Source organism: Meriones unguiculatus, chromosome 1, assembly GCF_030254825.1.
Source record: "Meriones unguiculatus strain TT.TT164.6M chromosome 1, Bangor_MerUng_6.1, whole genome shotgun sequence".
Classification (NCBI taxonomy): domain Eukaryota; kingdom Metazoa; phylum Chordata; class Mammalia; order Rodentia; family Muridae; genus Meriones; species Meriones unguiculatus.
In genome coordinates, this window is record NC_083349.1 from 180,794,892 (window position 1) to 180,810,344 (window position 15,453).

Genomic DNA, 15,453 nt, shown 5'->3' on the forward strand with positions numbered 1-15,453 from the left:
GAGGAGGGTAAAAGAAAACAAACAAAAACACATAAGATCAGGGGTGGAGTATTATACACCTTTTCTCTGAATTGAAATACTTTTTTCCTGGAAACAGGAGGGAGGCCCATAAGACACAGGAAGCTGATGAGAGGATAGTTTATGAGGCCTACAAGGCACAAGAAGCCCACAGAGTCGTAGGACTCATGAGGTCCTTTCCAAGTATATATAAGCAGTCACCAGTTACCGGGGGAGGGGTGATATCTGGGATAGAGCTTCTCAGTGGAACTATCTGTGCACTGTGCTGAGAATGTCAGAGATGTCTCTTCCATGTGTTATCATCTATGGTAGGGGAGGATGATGCAGCCCCCTTCAAGTTAAACCCATTGGTTTACAACAATCTAGACTCAGGCGGAATAATTTCTTTGGTTTGTCATTGGTGCTCTATCTGTGTTGGATGGGCATTTGTTCACATTTTCCAGGGAACCGTCCTGTAACACCAGGCCGGAGACCAAAGGTGTGACAGTCTTAGATGGATTCTTATCAAGCAGTCCAGGAAGCCTATGCCAACAATTTCTCGTACCTGTTTAATGATAGCACAGTGATAACAATAATAAAAACACCTAGACACTAGACTATACATCTTACATTAGAACTGACTGATTTCTTACCCCAGTGGTTTTAGGACCGGGCAAAGAAGACAAAGGCTTTCCAGACCCTTCTCTCATCCACTCATCCCTTAGTGATCTCCCAGGAGAGAGCCAGATGACTTCCATTCCTTCTGTGGAAGGGAGAGCCTCCTTGGCTGAGTAACACTTCTGAGAATTGAGTCACTGGCCTGCCTTCACTTAGTGGACTTCCTGTCTTCCCAGAGCTCGGGAGAAGCAGGGGTGGCTGATCTAAGTCATCTGACTTCCTTCTGGGCACCGCTGCAATGCGTATGTCTGCGTCCTTGGCTGCTTCAGGAAATACCAGGGTTGTGTTCAAGGAGGCTCTTTCCCTGTGTCTGACTTTGAGGGAATCACAGTGTGTAGGTCTGAGGGGGAAGCAGCTTTTGGATGGGTCGGACAGCAGCGTTACATCTCAGACTAGAATGTTAGAAAAAAAAAGAAAGAAAGACAACAGCAAAGAGAAAGTTAGATGACTGGAAGTTGACATTATCTTCCTTAAGATCTTTTTTTCTTTCTTTTCTTTTTTCCCCTCCTGCACTCCCTTCCAGGGGCCAGGAAACTTCACAACCCTTTCTGCACTTTTAGTATCTTCTCCCCCAAAGGGCCCGGCAGGCTCATTCTGGTCACGGAGAATGATAAAGCTTGGAATCTCGGCCTTAATAGAGAGATCTCAGGCTGTCAGCTTGCTGGGAGGGAAATATATTTGGGATGTAAAAGGTCATCAGAGCTATTTAAGTCAAATCTAAGGATGGTGCGTGCCCTCAGGATAGACGTATTGAGGGAGCTCCTCCCACCACCACTGTCGTGGGACTGAAACACTCACCTTGCGCACATTGTAGATCCAGTCAAGATAGGCAGTGACCTTGGTGTACACTCCAGGAGTACTGGGGCTCCCACAGCCATGGCCCCAGCTCACGATGCCTACTACCTGCCACTGGTCAGAGTGGTACATCAGAGGCCCACCACTGTCACCCTGTGAAGAGCCAGGACAGGAGCCGCTGGGGAGGCAGGCTGGAATGAGGGTGGCCTTCTCCCTCCTGTTGGCCCATCTGTTCCCTGCCCTCTCCATGGCTCTGTGTGTGCTGGCTTCTCCACCTCCTTCTTGCTCATATTGGTCAGTGTTCTCTACTCTTGGAGGAGAAAATGGCCCATCTGTGGGCAAATAAATTGAGGGCAAACTGCCAGCCTAGCAAATTATACTAGCAAACTGTACTTAGTTTAGTCCAGTAGTTCCCACCTCTACTGACTCATCAACAGAATGCCTGCTTCTGTTAGGTCCTGTTCTGGATAATGGGGATTCAATCAACTGGGGAAAACATCTCTGCCCTCTGGAAGTTTACAATCAAGTAGGTTGACAGAGCCAATAAATGAGCTGATGACAAACATAAAGTAGTAAAAAAAAAACGCTCTTACTGCCTCTCTCTGAGACCGCTAACACTGTGGTCTGGTTGCCTGCTTGTATATCCTCTCTAAACTATGGCCACCATGAGTTTCTGGAGGGCAGATACTGTATCCAAATCTGTTATGTTTGTGGCCCAGAAGAGATGATTTAGAGATAGCTCTTAAATGAGGATCTTTAATGTCTGGAGATGGGAGTAGGCTGAAAAATTTGAATGAAAATGGTTCCAAAGATTCTCTGGAGGTTTGGGATGGTAAGAAGGAACATAGGAGTTACTCAAAAGTCCTGTTGGCCATGGAGATGGGAAAAGGGACTCGTACCAAAGCTCACCTAACATGAGATGATCTTTTTAGTTAAGTATAGCAGTATAGGGACCATGACAGAGAACATAGACCTGGGGTCACTGTCGTCAAAGAGATCATAGATGATGGGAAGTGAGGATGGGCGGAGAAGGTGGCAACGCCATCTCTAAATGTGAAATATGTTTTTAAATTCTTTCCGCTCATCTGTAGCCACTACCCACCCACCCCTCCTTTTTTTTCAGGCCCTGTCTCTGCCTTCCTTCATCACAAACAAATCGAGCGTGACAGGCTTCACGTGGGCATCCAGTGTGTAGGTTTTCACACCTCTCCAGGACCTACACCCCTACTGATGAACTCCCCACAGTCATTGGAGGACCCACCTGGCAGGTGTCCACACCACCAAGTGGGGTACCTGCGCACAGCATCTCAGCGGTCACTTCTCCCTGGTAGGCATCCTCTGCATTGCACCGCAAGCTGTCGATGACCTGGACTGACGCTTGCAGCAGCGTGTCAGACATCTTTCCTGGGAGGTTGAAAACGTATTTCCTCATTCTCACCTTTCCCCTCAGCCTGGATTACTTTTCTGGGCCATCAATAGTTTCTGATGCCTGAAATTTTGGTGCCTGGTCAGGAAGGGTGGGCTTTTCTGAATCATGTTCCTCTTTCTTATTACGGCTGGGGAGAGTAATAAGACTGTCACACAAGGTGTCCAAGGTTCTGAGCCCAAGACTCACCTCCATCTTGCTCTGTAAAGCCCCATCCGATGACCCAGAGTGGTGTGTCTGGGACGAGCACTTCATCAGAGAAGGGTAGGCAGATGGGCTTGACTGTGTCTACCGGGAACAGAGAGGAAGAAGGAGATCCTATATTTTGTGCTTTTACATGTTGGGGTTCTCAGTGGTCTAAGTGAGAGTAGGTTAGTTAATCCCTAGAGAGAACCAACCGCTTGTCAGTGAGGCCCTCGGTATCTAAACAAATAAATCTAGAGCCCACACCCTTGGCCTTTCCTTTACCTCACTCACGTGCCATCAACATTTTTTCTGCCTAAATCACCCAGGTCTAGGTGCTGAACAGCTAGGGATCAGTCCCTGCAGGGTAGACAATTATTCTAATTTTCCAGTTCAACCTCCCCACTGCTGTCTCTTGGAACCATACCACTTGGGCTGTCTTCCTCTCCCCCTTTCTGTCTTCTAACATATAATACATCTCTCTCTCTCTTTCTCTCTCTCTCTCTCTCTCTCTCTCTCTCTCTCACACACACACACACACACACACACACAGAGAGAGAGAGAGAGAAGAGAGAGAAGAGAGAGAATACCAGTACATGCTAGGTTTTCGGGCACTGGTCAGGGATGAGAAATTTAAAAAAAATTTAAAAGTTCCCTGACAATTCCAAGATCGGATGACTTGGACTTTCCAAATGGAGTAAACAACAGATTTGGAAGAGTCTCTGCCGGGGAAGGTATGAATGTAAGCTGACAGCTAGAGCAGGTCTTGGGGCACTAGCAATATTGAGATGACATATTAGTTGGATACCCATAGGCAAACTGAGGTCTTGAGTGGGAACATGATGTGTCCAAAGTTGCTTAGTAGAGCCAGAGTGAGGTTAACCTGGAGGCTCTGTTCCCAGGGTCCATTTCTTACCTGTGAATGTGAGTGGCGCCTGCAGCTTAACGAGGGCAATGTCTTTCTTTTTAGGGTCCAGGGCATTGTGCTCAGTGACGAAGATCTTGGCCACAGGCAAGGATGGAAAGTTGCTCAGTTTGTCTGAGCCGGCCCTCACCTTCCAGTTGGACACATCAAGATACTTCCTAAGGATAGAAATGGCTAGATGAGGTGGGAGCCAGGCACACAGAGGCTTTGCCTAAGGCTAGGTCTCCAGGTCTGCTGATGCCTTAGGAGGTCATGGGATGTGGTGACAGGAGGGGTAGAAAAGGCAGTCTGAAAGCCATCTTCCTGAAGCCAGGTTTTAAAAGGAGGTCTGATTCTTTTTCTTCATGAAAAGTGCCCAGGAAACTTCTTCCCAGAGGGCTTGGGAAGGGGGTGCCCCATTCCTGGACCTTCAAATCCTGGCAGTCTCTCCTACATCTTGGTTTTTTTCTTTGCATTGTGATCCATTGAGTCATGAGCTTGTGTTCATGTCTCCACACCATGGGCCTTTCCCTGGGAGGGGCTTTCGCACTCTAGTCAGCCTCAAAATGATGGAAAACTCTTGGTCTGGACTGGGGAACCTTGAGGACAACGATGGAGTCCATGTGATGCACACTATCTGAAGAGGGTTGGTTCTTGGTTCTCACTAGATGCTGAATGGAATTGATGGAGAGTGAAGAAGCCTTGGGTGGATCCCTTTCCCAAGGCCTGGACAGCTCCCTCTCTGCTGGACTGAACCGTACTCTATTCATAGGCAGTGATGTAGGCAGTGACTGTAGACCCTGAGACCATCTGCCGAAGGACTTGCAAGGAGGAGACAAGTTTTCGGGAGACCATATGTGTGGGGAGAGCTTTTGTAGCATGAGTGGAATGGGAACACTGTGGGGTGATGACCCTGGGTATCTGAAGTTTTTCACCCAACAGAGTTCAACCTTGGAGACCGGCAGAGAGCCCCAAGATTTAACAAGAACATTGTGGTCAGTGTCTCATTGTGGAGGCTGTACCCCAGTGATGGTTTCTGGGAGAGACAGGGATGACAGGGATGGGAGGGAGCACAATCAGGAAACAAGTCAGGGGGCTGGCTCCCTCCACGGCCTCTCTCCCCACCCCTGGCTTCCTTGTAGCGCTTACCTGAAGCAGTGGGCTGCCGTGAGGATCCAGTGGGCGTCCAGGATGCTCCCACCACAGACATGTTGCTTGTCGTACTGGATGCTGACCTGCCATGGCCACGAGTCCACGGAGGCTTCCACCCCTCCCACCACACGAGGAGACTTCAGGCTCTTTCCACAGCCTGGACTCAGGGGGAAGAGGAAGGAGGGGGAAGTCAGGTTTGGGGGGGGTTTCCATCCCAGAAAGCCCGGGAGCGGGGTCCTCAGTAGTGGTTCTGGAAGGAGAGGGAGAGGCCACCCACATCAGATCAGAATCATTCCTGGGTAGACAGCAGGTGTCCACTCCCTGTACTTTGTGTGTGTTTGGGAACTTAGATTTTTGAATACCAATGTGTCTATTGTGCTGGGAATTTATCATCTTCAAACCAAAACAAGTGTGCAGAGTCGTTAGTTCTGAAAGCACCGCCCAAAATGAACAGCTCCACTGTTACTCCCCGCTGAGTAAACAGTCAGTCACAAGCTACTTTGGTATCAGGAAATAGGAAGAAAATTCCAGGAACTGAGTTTCCTCCTGTTAAGAGAGGTTGCCCATTGGCCCACCCTGTCTTCTGATCTGTGTTCACATCTGACCTTTGAATTTGAGTTAAAATCTTCAATGTCAGGGCTGGAGAGATGGCTCAGTGGATAAGGGACCTGAGTTTGGCTCCCAGCACCCACAACAGGCAGCTCACAACTGCTTGTAAGTCCAGCTCCAGGGGATCTGACACCCTCTACTGGTCTCTACAAGTGCTGTATGCACACACACACACCCATAAAAATAATACGTCTAAAAACCCAACCAGCCAACCCAAACCCCAAACCTCCAGTGCAATGTCTCTGCCCTGTTCTGTGCCTCTCTAGTCTTGTGGAGAGTCCCTGCCATGATGATCTTTACAACGGGGACACCTTCCCACCATCTCTCTCTCCCACCTGCCAAACACTATCTGATCTGACCCTGCTCTTCACTTGCACCTTTGCTCACACACTCAAAACCTCTTGGTTGGCAAGATGGGGGGGGGGTTGGTTTGCTGTCTAGACTCTTCTGGACTGCTTCACACAGCCTTTACATAAAACATCTGTCTAGCCAGTGACCTGCTTAGAAGTCCCTGGAACAGTTAGGCTATGGTTTGAGTGTGCCTCCATGATTGTGGAAGCTTAGTCTTGGGTGTGGTGGTGACGAGGTGGTGGATCCTTTAAGAGGCAGGGTCTAGAGGTCATCAGAGTAGCTTTCCTTTGAGGGGGAAAAGGTAGTTTTCTATGATCCCCGAGTGCCTTCAAGAACTTAGGACAAAGAGCCCATTCTGGATTGCTGTCTGGTTTCTTCTTCTACATCTCATCATGTGATCCACCACCCAGTGTTGAACCAGCACTTAAGGCCAGACCAAGGTGGCTTTCTGGTCTTAGACATCCAGGTTCTAAAACTGTAAGCTGAGCAAAACTCTTCTATATGACTTCATCCTGCCCCAGGAATTTCATTACAGTAATAAAAACCCAATACACTCAGGTCATGGGCTGCAGGCAGATGGCGAAAGGGAGTTCTTAGCATTAACCCCTGGAAGGAACACTGATCTGTGAGCCCAAGGTTAGCCCCAGACACTGGGAGTTAGAGACTAGGAGATAGAGCAAAGTGAATTTTTTCCTGTTCCTTGCTGGTGTAGGTCCCAAGCCCTCAGAGATGGGGTGCACTCACCGAGACAGCACAGGGACACTAGGGAACTTGAGGGGCAGGATCTGAAAGAGAGACACGGGGTCCTGTGGCTTCTGTGCCCCCCTTGACCGGAAGGCTGGAACTCAGCCTTTGTGAACTGCCGATTGAACCCTGTCCCCCCATACTGGGGAAGCCCAGAATCTTCCTCATGGGCCTTAGAACTACATTAATACTTAGTGTGAATCAATCTGATTCAACACCCTCATCGCTGTGCATGTACCTACCACGGATGGTGACCTACCCAGTGCAAAGCCAGTCTGGGTTCCTGGCAGCCCGGGGGTGGGGGGAGGGGAGCAGAACCTGCCATGCAGAGGCCCTTCCAAACCCAAGATCAGGATTTTGATGGAATCATGCAGATAGTCATTCTACTACCAACCCTGTCCCTTATGAGCTTTACTGTGATAAGCATCTGTCCAGCGTCCTGAATGCTAAGAAGCCAGCCTGCCCCTGGAGCCTCGGCTGCCTTGTGGCAGATTTTGCTTGGAATCAGTTGTGCTCAACGTGAAGTGGTGAGGCCAGGGCTGGGGAGCCTTCTTTGGAGTATTAGAAGGTCCTGCTTTGGCCTGGGGAAGTGATGGAAAAGAACAAAGCTCCGTTTGGGCGCTTGCCTAGCCGGCTCGTTAGAGAACACGAAGCAGCTATGGAAGGTGAAGGCTTGACTATTCAGGGAGATGGGTCATTGTTCATTCCTCTGCCTTTGAGAAAGGACAGTGCATGTTGTACTTTTTAAAGTCATCAGGGAATACCCTCTGAGCCTAAAAATGGGATTCCATAACCCTGGGCATTTAGTGAGCTGCTTGGTTATTTCTTCCTGTTGTCTGGCTCATGTTCCCCTGGCTGCAACCTGGAGCCACTTCCCAGTGTTGGTTAGCTTCTGTGGATCAGAATGTGTCCCTCACTTACCCACTTGAATTCTGCACCTGAAGTTCCTGGCCATTTCCTGTGACTTGAGCGACAGCAAGTTCCTGGGCTGAGCCAATCTCCACTGCTCTGTACATGGGTTGGCTGCGGTAGGGAGAGTGAGCCATGAGCTGGGGTAGAGGCTGAACTGGGCGGCAGGAAGAGCCCCTGTTCCCGGGGGACAGGGAGCATGGGTGTGCTAGGTTAGCGGGGCGGGGCTGGCTTTGCTGGCTCTCAGGAACAGTGCCACATTAAGACAGAACTCAGCCTAAGACAGCCGCTGCGGCCTTGCTTTCTTCGACAGGGACCTCTGGTCCAGAAGCCAGAGCTCTGCAGAGGGTTAGGGGTTCACTTTCCTGTCACTCAGCTCTGTCCCTCTCTCAGGCACCCCAGCAGCTCCTCAGGTTCACATCAGTGGGAGCAAAGAAGCAAACTCTTTGAACTCTTGTCTCAACACAGAGGAACTGGGATATGGATGTGTATCTGGTTTTCCAAATGAGGGACCCGGAGACAAAAGAAGCCTGGATCCATTCTCATAGGGGTCCAGATGGAACTTTCTGAAATTTGGACGCCCCCCCTTCCCTTCTGCTGATCCATGTTTGCCTTCCTTCAAAACCCTGGATTTAAATCTTCCTCCTCTAGGAAGCCTTCCCTAGCTACTCTGTTCTCTGGCTTTTTCTTCACCAAATTGGCATCTTCTAAATCTCTCCCTTCCTCTCCAATCTGTTCTCTCAGGTCAAGTTTTGCACTCATATGCTGGCTCTGACACCAGTTTGGTGTGTGACCATGGGCAAGTCATATTTGTCCCGTGGGTCTCTTTGAGTCCCGATTTCCTCCCTGCTGTTCTTCCTACACTGGACCACCCAAGGCTTTGTGTTCCGGGATAAGAAAGGCTTCCTTCTGATCCAGGCAGGAAACAAAGCAGAGAGATTTGAGCAGAGAGCTCCGACCCAGAGGAGAGAGGACGCTGGCAGTAAATATCCCCAGGAAAGCTAACCTCTGCTCATCAAATGCAGCCTGATTAATGAACTTTGATACCATAAAGCCCAAGAGGCCAGTGCCTCAGTGCTTTCTGGAAGGGCAGAAATTCTGGGAGGCTACCACTTTAAGAACCTCAGGAAACCCCCAAGTTTCATAACTGAGACAGCCTGCTGTATCTGGTCCAGCTGACTCTGCAGTTGTCTGGACTGAAGTGGAGGAGGGGATGCCTGCAGGGAAGTGGGGCCAGCAGTACTGGGCATGCCTCCTGCTCTCCTTGGAAATGAGGGTGACGGGGTGTCTGTTTCTAGCGGGTGGGAGTTGGGAAGAGAGCAGACCTTTATAACCAGAGGGCAGAGGGCACAGGGGCTGTATGGATTCATTCTGGCTGCCCAGAATATCTACAGGGCAAAACCTTGAGACTGCCCTAGAGATCTATGGAAAGAACTCTGGGATGGATAGGCAATGTCTGTATAGTAGTCATCATTTCTGTCTTGTCTCTGGACTCAGTTTCTTAGAATCCTGAGGAAGTTCAGCCTCCCAGGGAGAGGTTGGTCCCTCTCTGCAGCAAAGCACTGGGTTCCTTTCAAGCCTCAGTAGGTAGGCTCCTGGAAGGATCAGTTCTCACTTTTCCCTACCATCATTGCTGAAGCCTCGTGAGTAGAGAGAATTCCCAATGAACAAACAGATGCCAGGAGAACTCGCGGTGCCCAGGGATCGGGTCATGGAGGTACAGATTCCAGCCCTCTGCCTCCCAGCTTCTGCCTAGGCAAGCTGCTTGCTCTCTCAGAGCCTACTTGTAACATGGATTTAATAATAACCATGCTTTGAGCTTTCTGCCAAGATCAAATGAATATAAATCTATGTAATGCTAATCACCCTCCATGTACCTTCCGTCCACTCCAAATTTGGACCTGCATCTGCAATTCACTGAGAGAGCTGGGACTCTGGTGACGGGCCCCAGTGGAATCAGGCTAGTCCTTGCTATTTTTGTTTTCAAGTGCTGCGAATGGAACCCAGGTCTTTGCATGTGCCAGGCAAGCGCTCTACCACTGAGCTACACCCCCAGTCTCCCCTTCTGCTAAATTTTAACCAAGATGAGTTTGCATATGTAAATTAAGCTTCGTGTTATGGCTAGAGAAGACTTCTTACAAAAGGAAAAAGAGAGATAGTTGGGGAGAAAAGGCTCCATCCTCCTCTTATGAGATTGGCATTGGTAACTCTGGGGGAAACTGAAGCTGGGGGATTAACCTTCATGCAACTTGTAAACGAAAGTGCTGGGATTCAAACACAGCTCAGTATGAATCCCATGCCTGTATTTTTGGGGAAAAGGGAGGAAGGGAGGTAAAGGAGAAAAGACAAAGAAAGGAAGGGATGGAGTGGTTGAGGGAGGGAGGGAAGGAAGCAGGACAGAAGGAAGGAAGGAAGGAAGGAAGGAAGGCAGGCAAACAGACAGGAATTAAAGAAGGAAGGAAGTCAGGTAGACAAGGAAGGAAGGAAAGAAGGAAGGACAGAAGGCGGATGGGTTGAGAGGTTGCTGGTTTGAGATAACAGCCTCCTATGGCCTTGGCTGAGTACCTGTCATAGCCCATCTGTCTGCAGGCTGTCTTGGCCAGTGCTTCTGTGAAATTGTCAAAACAGGCAGAGGACCAGGTCCCTGTGGCTGCATCCAGCACCTGCAGGGTGGATCGGTCCTTGGAGAGGCGGACTGGGAGGGAAGGAGCCTGGGTCAGCTGGAGGGTGGCTTTCTCTAGCCCCCACCTTCCATGCTGCCTCACCCAGAGCTGAGGACGTGTTCAACATCAAGGGACATCCTTCCAGTGGACTAGAGCCTAATATGGATGGCAGCTAGGGGGGAGCCCAACCAGCTGGTTAAAGACAACGATTCCTTTTGCTCATCTGGGCATCAGTTGTGATGATCAGTGACGTAATTGCTCTACCATGGCCTGCTCAGCTTGCACAGTTTGGGGAGATGTTCCAGCCAGGGACCTGGCAGCTTCTCCATGGAAGGTCAGAGAGGGAGTTGGAGTGAAAACTTCTATTGGCATCAGGATGTCAAGTGCCCATAGGCACTGGACTCTACTAATTAAGAGCCAAAATACAGGAAATCACTCAGCCTTACCCCTCAAAGGGTCTTATTACCCATCTTCTGGGATAAGTGTTGTGGGTCAATTCAAGCTGGAAGATCCCTGTTTTTGTGCTTGAAACATTTATTCCTTCAGTGACCTCCCTGTGTCCTGTTCCCTAGTATGTTACAGGAAACACTGTGAATAGAAGGGTGGCCAGCTGGTTAAGTGACACGATAATCACATTTCTAGTCTTCTTGAGATATCAAAGAGGAACCCTCCAAGGTCATGTACTCTATTCCTTTTTGTTAAAAAAAAAAAAAAATTAGGCACAACCAGTATAGCATTGGCAAGACTCTCCTGCCGCTTCAGGGCCATTAAAATGCTTTCTGAGTGTGTGGCCTGTCCAGTGCTGGGTTCTAAGGGTAGATGAGCCACGGCCCTGCTCTTGGGGACCTTTCCCAGCAGGGCTAGAAACTGACAAAGAACTGGGGTGGAGAGCCCACCTGAGCAGACTCCTCCCACCGCTCCTGCCCTTCAGTCTCTGGACTCACCTGCCACTCCCGGCTTCTCTGGGAAGCTCTTGACACACTGTTCCTCGTCCTCCCCCGAGGCACAGTCAAGGTGGCCATCACACACCTGTCCCTTGGAGATGAAGGTCAGAGGACTTCCGCAGATGAAGTAGTATTTATCCAGAATCACCTTGACTGGAAGGCACATTAGGGAGGGACCGAGAGGGCTGGGGTCAAACCAGAAGCTGGGGGGCAGAGAGAGGGTGCTGCTTCTGAAAGTCAGGATGGCTGGGGGCTGGCAGCCAGTTTTAAAAAGAAATAATTGTGTGTGTGTGTGTGTGTGTGTGTGTGTGTTCCCAGCTGGAGGTCGGGGGACAACTTTTGGGAGTTGGTTCCAGGGGTTTTGTTACAGTAGTGAAAAGCCTACTAACACAGACATATCAGGCTGGGCCAGCCATGATCGAGAAGTGGTTTGGGTTTTTTTTTTTTTTTTTTTATACCTCACAACCACCCTCGGCTGTCAAGGATCGAGGTGGTGTCTGAAAGGATTGAGGTGGTGTCTGAATGGTGCGTATCTACCGTTACCAAGGTGAGAACCTGCTCAGCCAGAGAACTGGGGTCCTGTCCTACCCTCTGTATCTGTTTGCCTCTCCTGGGCTCCCAGCCTCAGTGTCCGAGTGTGGAATGAAGTGCTTAAGCATAGGATCTCTGTGTGTCAGCCAACGGGGGGCGTCTGCTACTGGTGCAAATGTCATCACAGCTCTAAATACAGGCTCCCCAAAGGTGAGCCAGGCCCAGGTTGTACAGGCACTAGATGCCCTGGGTCCCAGCTCTGGCTGCTACATACTCTTGGTTTTCAATCCAGGTTCTTCAACACAAGGCATCTTACAACTGCTCATGATGCTTAAAAGGCATTTCATACTTGAGGGGCTCAGCAGGCTCCTTCAGGGACACACAGGTTCCATGGGCATCCAAGAGCCTCATCCCTGACTCCTAAGCTTGTCTCCGGTGCTCAGTTCCCTGCCGGGTCAATCCCTGCTGTAACTGTAGGAATCATTGTCACAGAGTGGGCTGCACATTAGGGCTAATGAAGACTGAGCTGGGGTGGGCAGAGGGTGCCACCTGCCCGGCCACCTTCCCTGGTCCCTCCTCTCCCTTCGATGTCTACAGTCGGAACTGCTCTCGAGCCTGCCAGACAGTAGGCCTGCACCCATCACCCCATGCAGCCTGCTCACCCTGCCCCTCCACCAGCTGTCAGTTTGCAGAAGATAGGAAGGAGGCGGCTGGGGGCGGGCACCTCTGCCACTGCCTGTGTGGGTTTGGAATGGGTGCCACGTGTATAGCAACCATCTGGAAGAGAAGCCATCTGGGAGAACGGGGAGGGGGTAGGGTGGGGGTGATGCGCTCACCTTCGCCTTTCACTTAGAAGGAGGCTCCCTCCAAAGCAGGGGTGGATACGTGGGGCATGAAGATTCATTCCCAGCCCCCCACCCCCCGGCTTTGTGCAGATCACCTGCTTATGGCTGTGGGGGCTGGAGGACGGGAAAGGGCTGTGGCTTGCTGAGGGGATGAGGGGTGAGAATGAGGACTTCCGGGGGCGGGCGGGGCAGGTGGGTACTGCCACCTATGGGTGTGGAGCAGGGTGAAAGTTAAGTAGGGACTGTAACTCACTGAGGAAGGCCACAATCACGATGGCTACCAGGCTCAGCAGCACTGTGATGATGGGGATCCCCACCTTTCTGAAGGTCTCCAGGGGCCTGCGGGGCTTGCGGAAGGGAGTGACATCTGCAAGGAGAATGAGACAGAGGGAGGAGTGCGCAGACAGCGCTTGGGACCCGTCCCTGCCAAGGCCACAGTCTTGTGCCCCTGACTTGTGTCAGCATGCCCTGGTGACACTTTTGGTTGATCGATAAAGCTGAGCTTTATGATCACGTGTTCGCCCACCTGCCCTCCCTTGCCCAGATTTACCTCTTCTCAAATGAGCTGCCAGCCGGGGCCACCTCCCCTTGCCTTGCCCTAACCTGTACAAGAGCTGTGCCTCTACCTGTGCCTGAGAGCTTTCCAAACTTGTCAGGCATGTACTTGGGAGCCTACTATAGTACATACGATGTATTACCATCTGTCCTGCCCCATTCTTGAATATATTTTTTATTTTTAATTAACACGTAATTGTATTTATGGGGTATTGTGCAACATTTCAACATATTTATGTATTACATAATGATAAGGTTAGGGTAGTTACTATGTTTATCATGTAAGACATTGGGTTTTGTGCCTGTGTTGGGAACATCCAGAATTCCGTCACTGGTTCTTCCAGAACATCAGATGTCATCAAGCACAGTCACCCTCCAGAGCTATAGAACATTTGGCTTTCCTCCTCTTATCCAGTTGTTTCTCTGATAAAGTCTTTTCAAGGGCAGGAGATCAAGATCGTGTAGGCCAGGCTAGCCTTGTGTTCTATCTGTAGACCAGGATGACCTTGAACTTCTGACTCTCCTGGTTCTGGGATTAGAAGCATGTACCGCCACTGCCGGTTTCTGCAGTGTTGGGGGATGAAGCACAGGACTTTCTGTGTGTTAGGCAAGCACTCTGCTGACTGAGCCACACCCCTAGTCCTCTGCCTTCATTTTTGCCCCCCTTCACAGTGAGGGTGTAGCAGAGGTTTGATAAATACTTGTGAGTAGATGTATCATAATGGCTTTGTCTCCAAGGTGGTCCATCACACATTGAGTGCCCAGCATGGTCCTTGTCTTTAAGAAGAGAGTCTGGGGAAGAGGCAAACAGGCCGAAAACGGCAGTCCACCAGGTGGAAGAAGGTGTACTGGAGTAGAGACAGCCCCCGGGGGGTGATGCTGGGAAGGCTTCCTGATAGGTTGGTATTTTGGGACAGGAAGAAACCTGGAACAGAGGCTCTGGGTCAGTTCAGACCCAGGCATTGAAGGGGTGCTGTGAATGCCTAGTGTCCTGGAGGATGAGGAGGCTTGGAGCCTGTCGGGAGGCAGGGCCACAGAGACCTTTTGTGGAGACTTGAAAACCATACCAGGGTTCAGCATCTGTCCTGACCACACTGGGGAGGCATTGAACGTTTTGAACAAGAGAGAGAGTATGTGAGGGACCAGGGAGTTTATATAGAGGCTATCATTGCCTGAAATTTGTAAAACACACACACACACACACACACACACACACACACACACACATACACACACGTCTGCTTCATACAGTGTCATAGTCTGAATCTGAAAAGACACAACTGGCTCATAGTTTTGAATGTTTTTGTCCCCAAATAGTGGAACTAATTTGGAAACTTCTAGAAACTTGGGAAGTTAAGACTTAGCTGGAGAAAGCAGAGCCCTTAGGGTGTATCTTTGGGTGTCTACTTTCTCTGCCTACTTTTTAATTTCCTTTTCTGTATCCCATTTTCTGCAGCATCACGTGAATTGCTCTGCCACCCTCTTTCCTGCTGTGATGGACTGGAACATTCTGAAACTGTTTCAGAATGGGCCCTGTCTCTATGAAGTTGTTTGTATCAGGTGTATTGGTCACAGTGACACGAAAGGACACATGAGGCGGTAAAGCATGACAAGGTTGGGAAAAGTTCTCAGTGGGCATCAGAGACAGGATCTGGATCTTCTCAGGACCCTTTTCTTTAGGCAATGAACTTAGGAGGTGTTCAGGGGGCCTTTCTCCCAAGGAGAGCTGGGCAAGAAACATGGCAGCTTCAGGAAGCAATAGGGAGGCTTGCTTCCTTTCACCTCCACATGGCTTACAACAGCAACCTCTTTCAGCCTTTCTTTCAGTCTGCTTCGTGGGAGCACATCCTAGATCTTCCTGTTCAAGATGCGACCACCCCACGTTTCCCATCCTCCCTCCCCCCCTTGCGTGCTTTTCCCCCAAAGCACTGATCATTTCTGACCTACTTTCCCGACACTTTTCACGTTTTCTGACACCAGTGGATCCTGTCACATTCACTTCTGGACTTCAGGACTCCAAATCTTCTAAACAGTGTAATTGGCCTTATTTTCTGAGCCAAACGGATTTCACTGCTAGTTCAGCAGTACCACCCTCCCTCCAGTCCTTATGTGCAGGCTGGCTTTCTGATGTTGAATGACCTGAGTGCTTTCCTGACCTCTGAGACTC

General features: G+C 50.0%; 1 protein-coding gene across 3 annotated transcripts in view; it reads right to left on the bottom strand.

The window, feature by feature from the left end:
• Positions 1-283: 283 nt before the first annotated feature.
• The window catches only part of Tmprss4 (transmembrane serine protease 4), a 32,103-nt gene continuing 16,933 nt past the window's right edge, over positions 284-15,453 (bottom strand). Inside the window, exons 3-13 of one of the 3 annotated variants that reach the window (XM_021637913.2) lie at positions 12,985-13,098; positions 11,356-11,508; positions 10,314-10,443; positions 7,761-7,862; positions 6,840-6,880; positions 5,133-5,292; positions 3,996-4,162; positions 3,086-3,184; positions 2,732-2,874; positions 1,474-1,623; positions 284-1,067 (exon numbers count right to left, since the gene is read on the bottom strand). In XM_021637913.2, coding sequence (XP_021493588.1) covers positions 1,056-1,067; positions 1,474-1,623; positions 2,732-2,874; positions 3,086-3,184; positions 3,996-4,162; positions 5,133-5,292; positions 6,840-6,880; positions 7,761-7,862; positions 10,314-10,443; positions 11,356-11,508; positions 12,985-13,098 — 1,271 coding nt within the window. In that variant the 3' untranslated portion in view covers positions 284-1,055. Of the gene's footprint in view, positions 1,068-1,473; positions 1,624-2,731; positions 2,875-3,085; positions 3,185-3,995; positions 4,163-5,132; positions 5,386-6,839; positions 6,881-7,760; positions 7,863-10,313; positions 10,444-11,355; positions 11,509-12,984; positions 13,099-15,453 lie in introns of all 3 variants that reach the window. The other 2 variants (XM_060372978.1, XM_060372981.1) reach the window with 2 other exon arrangements.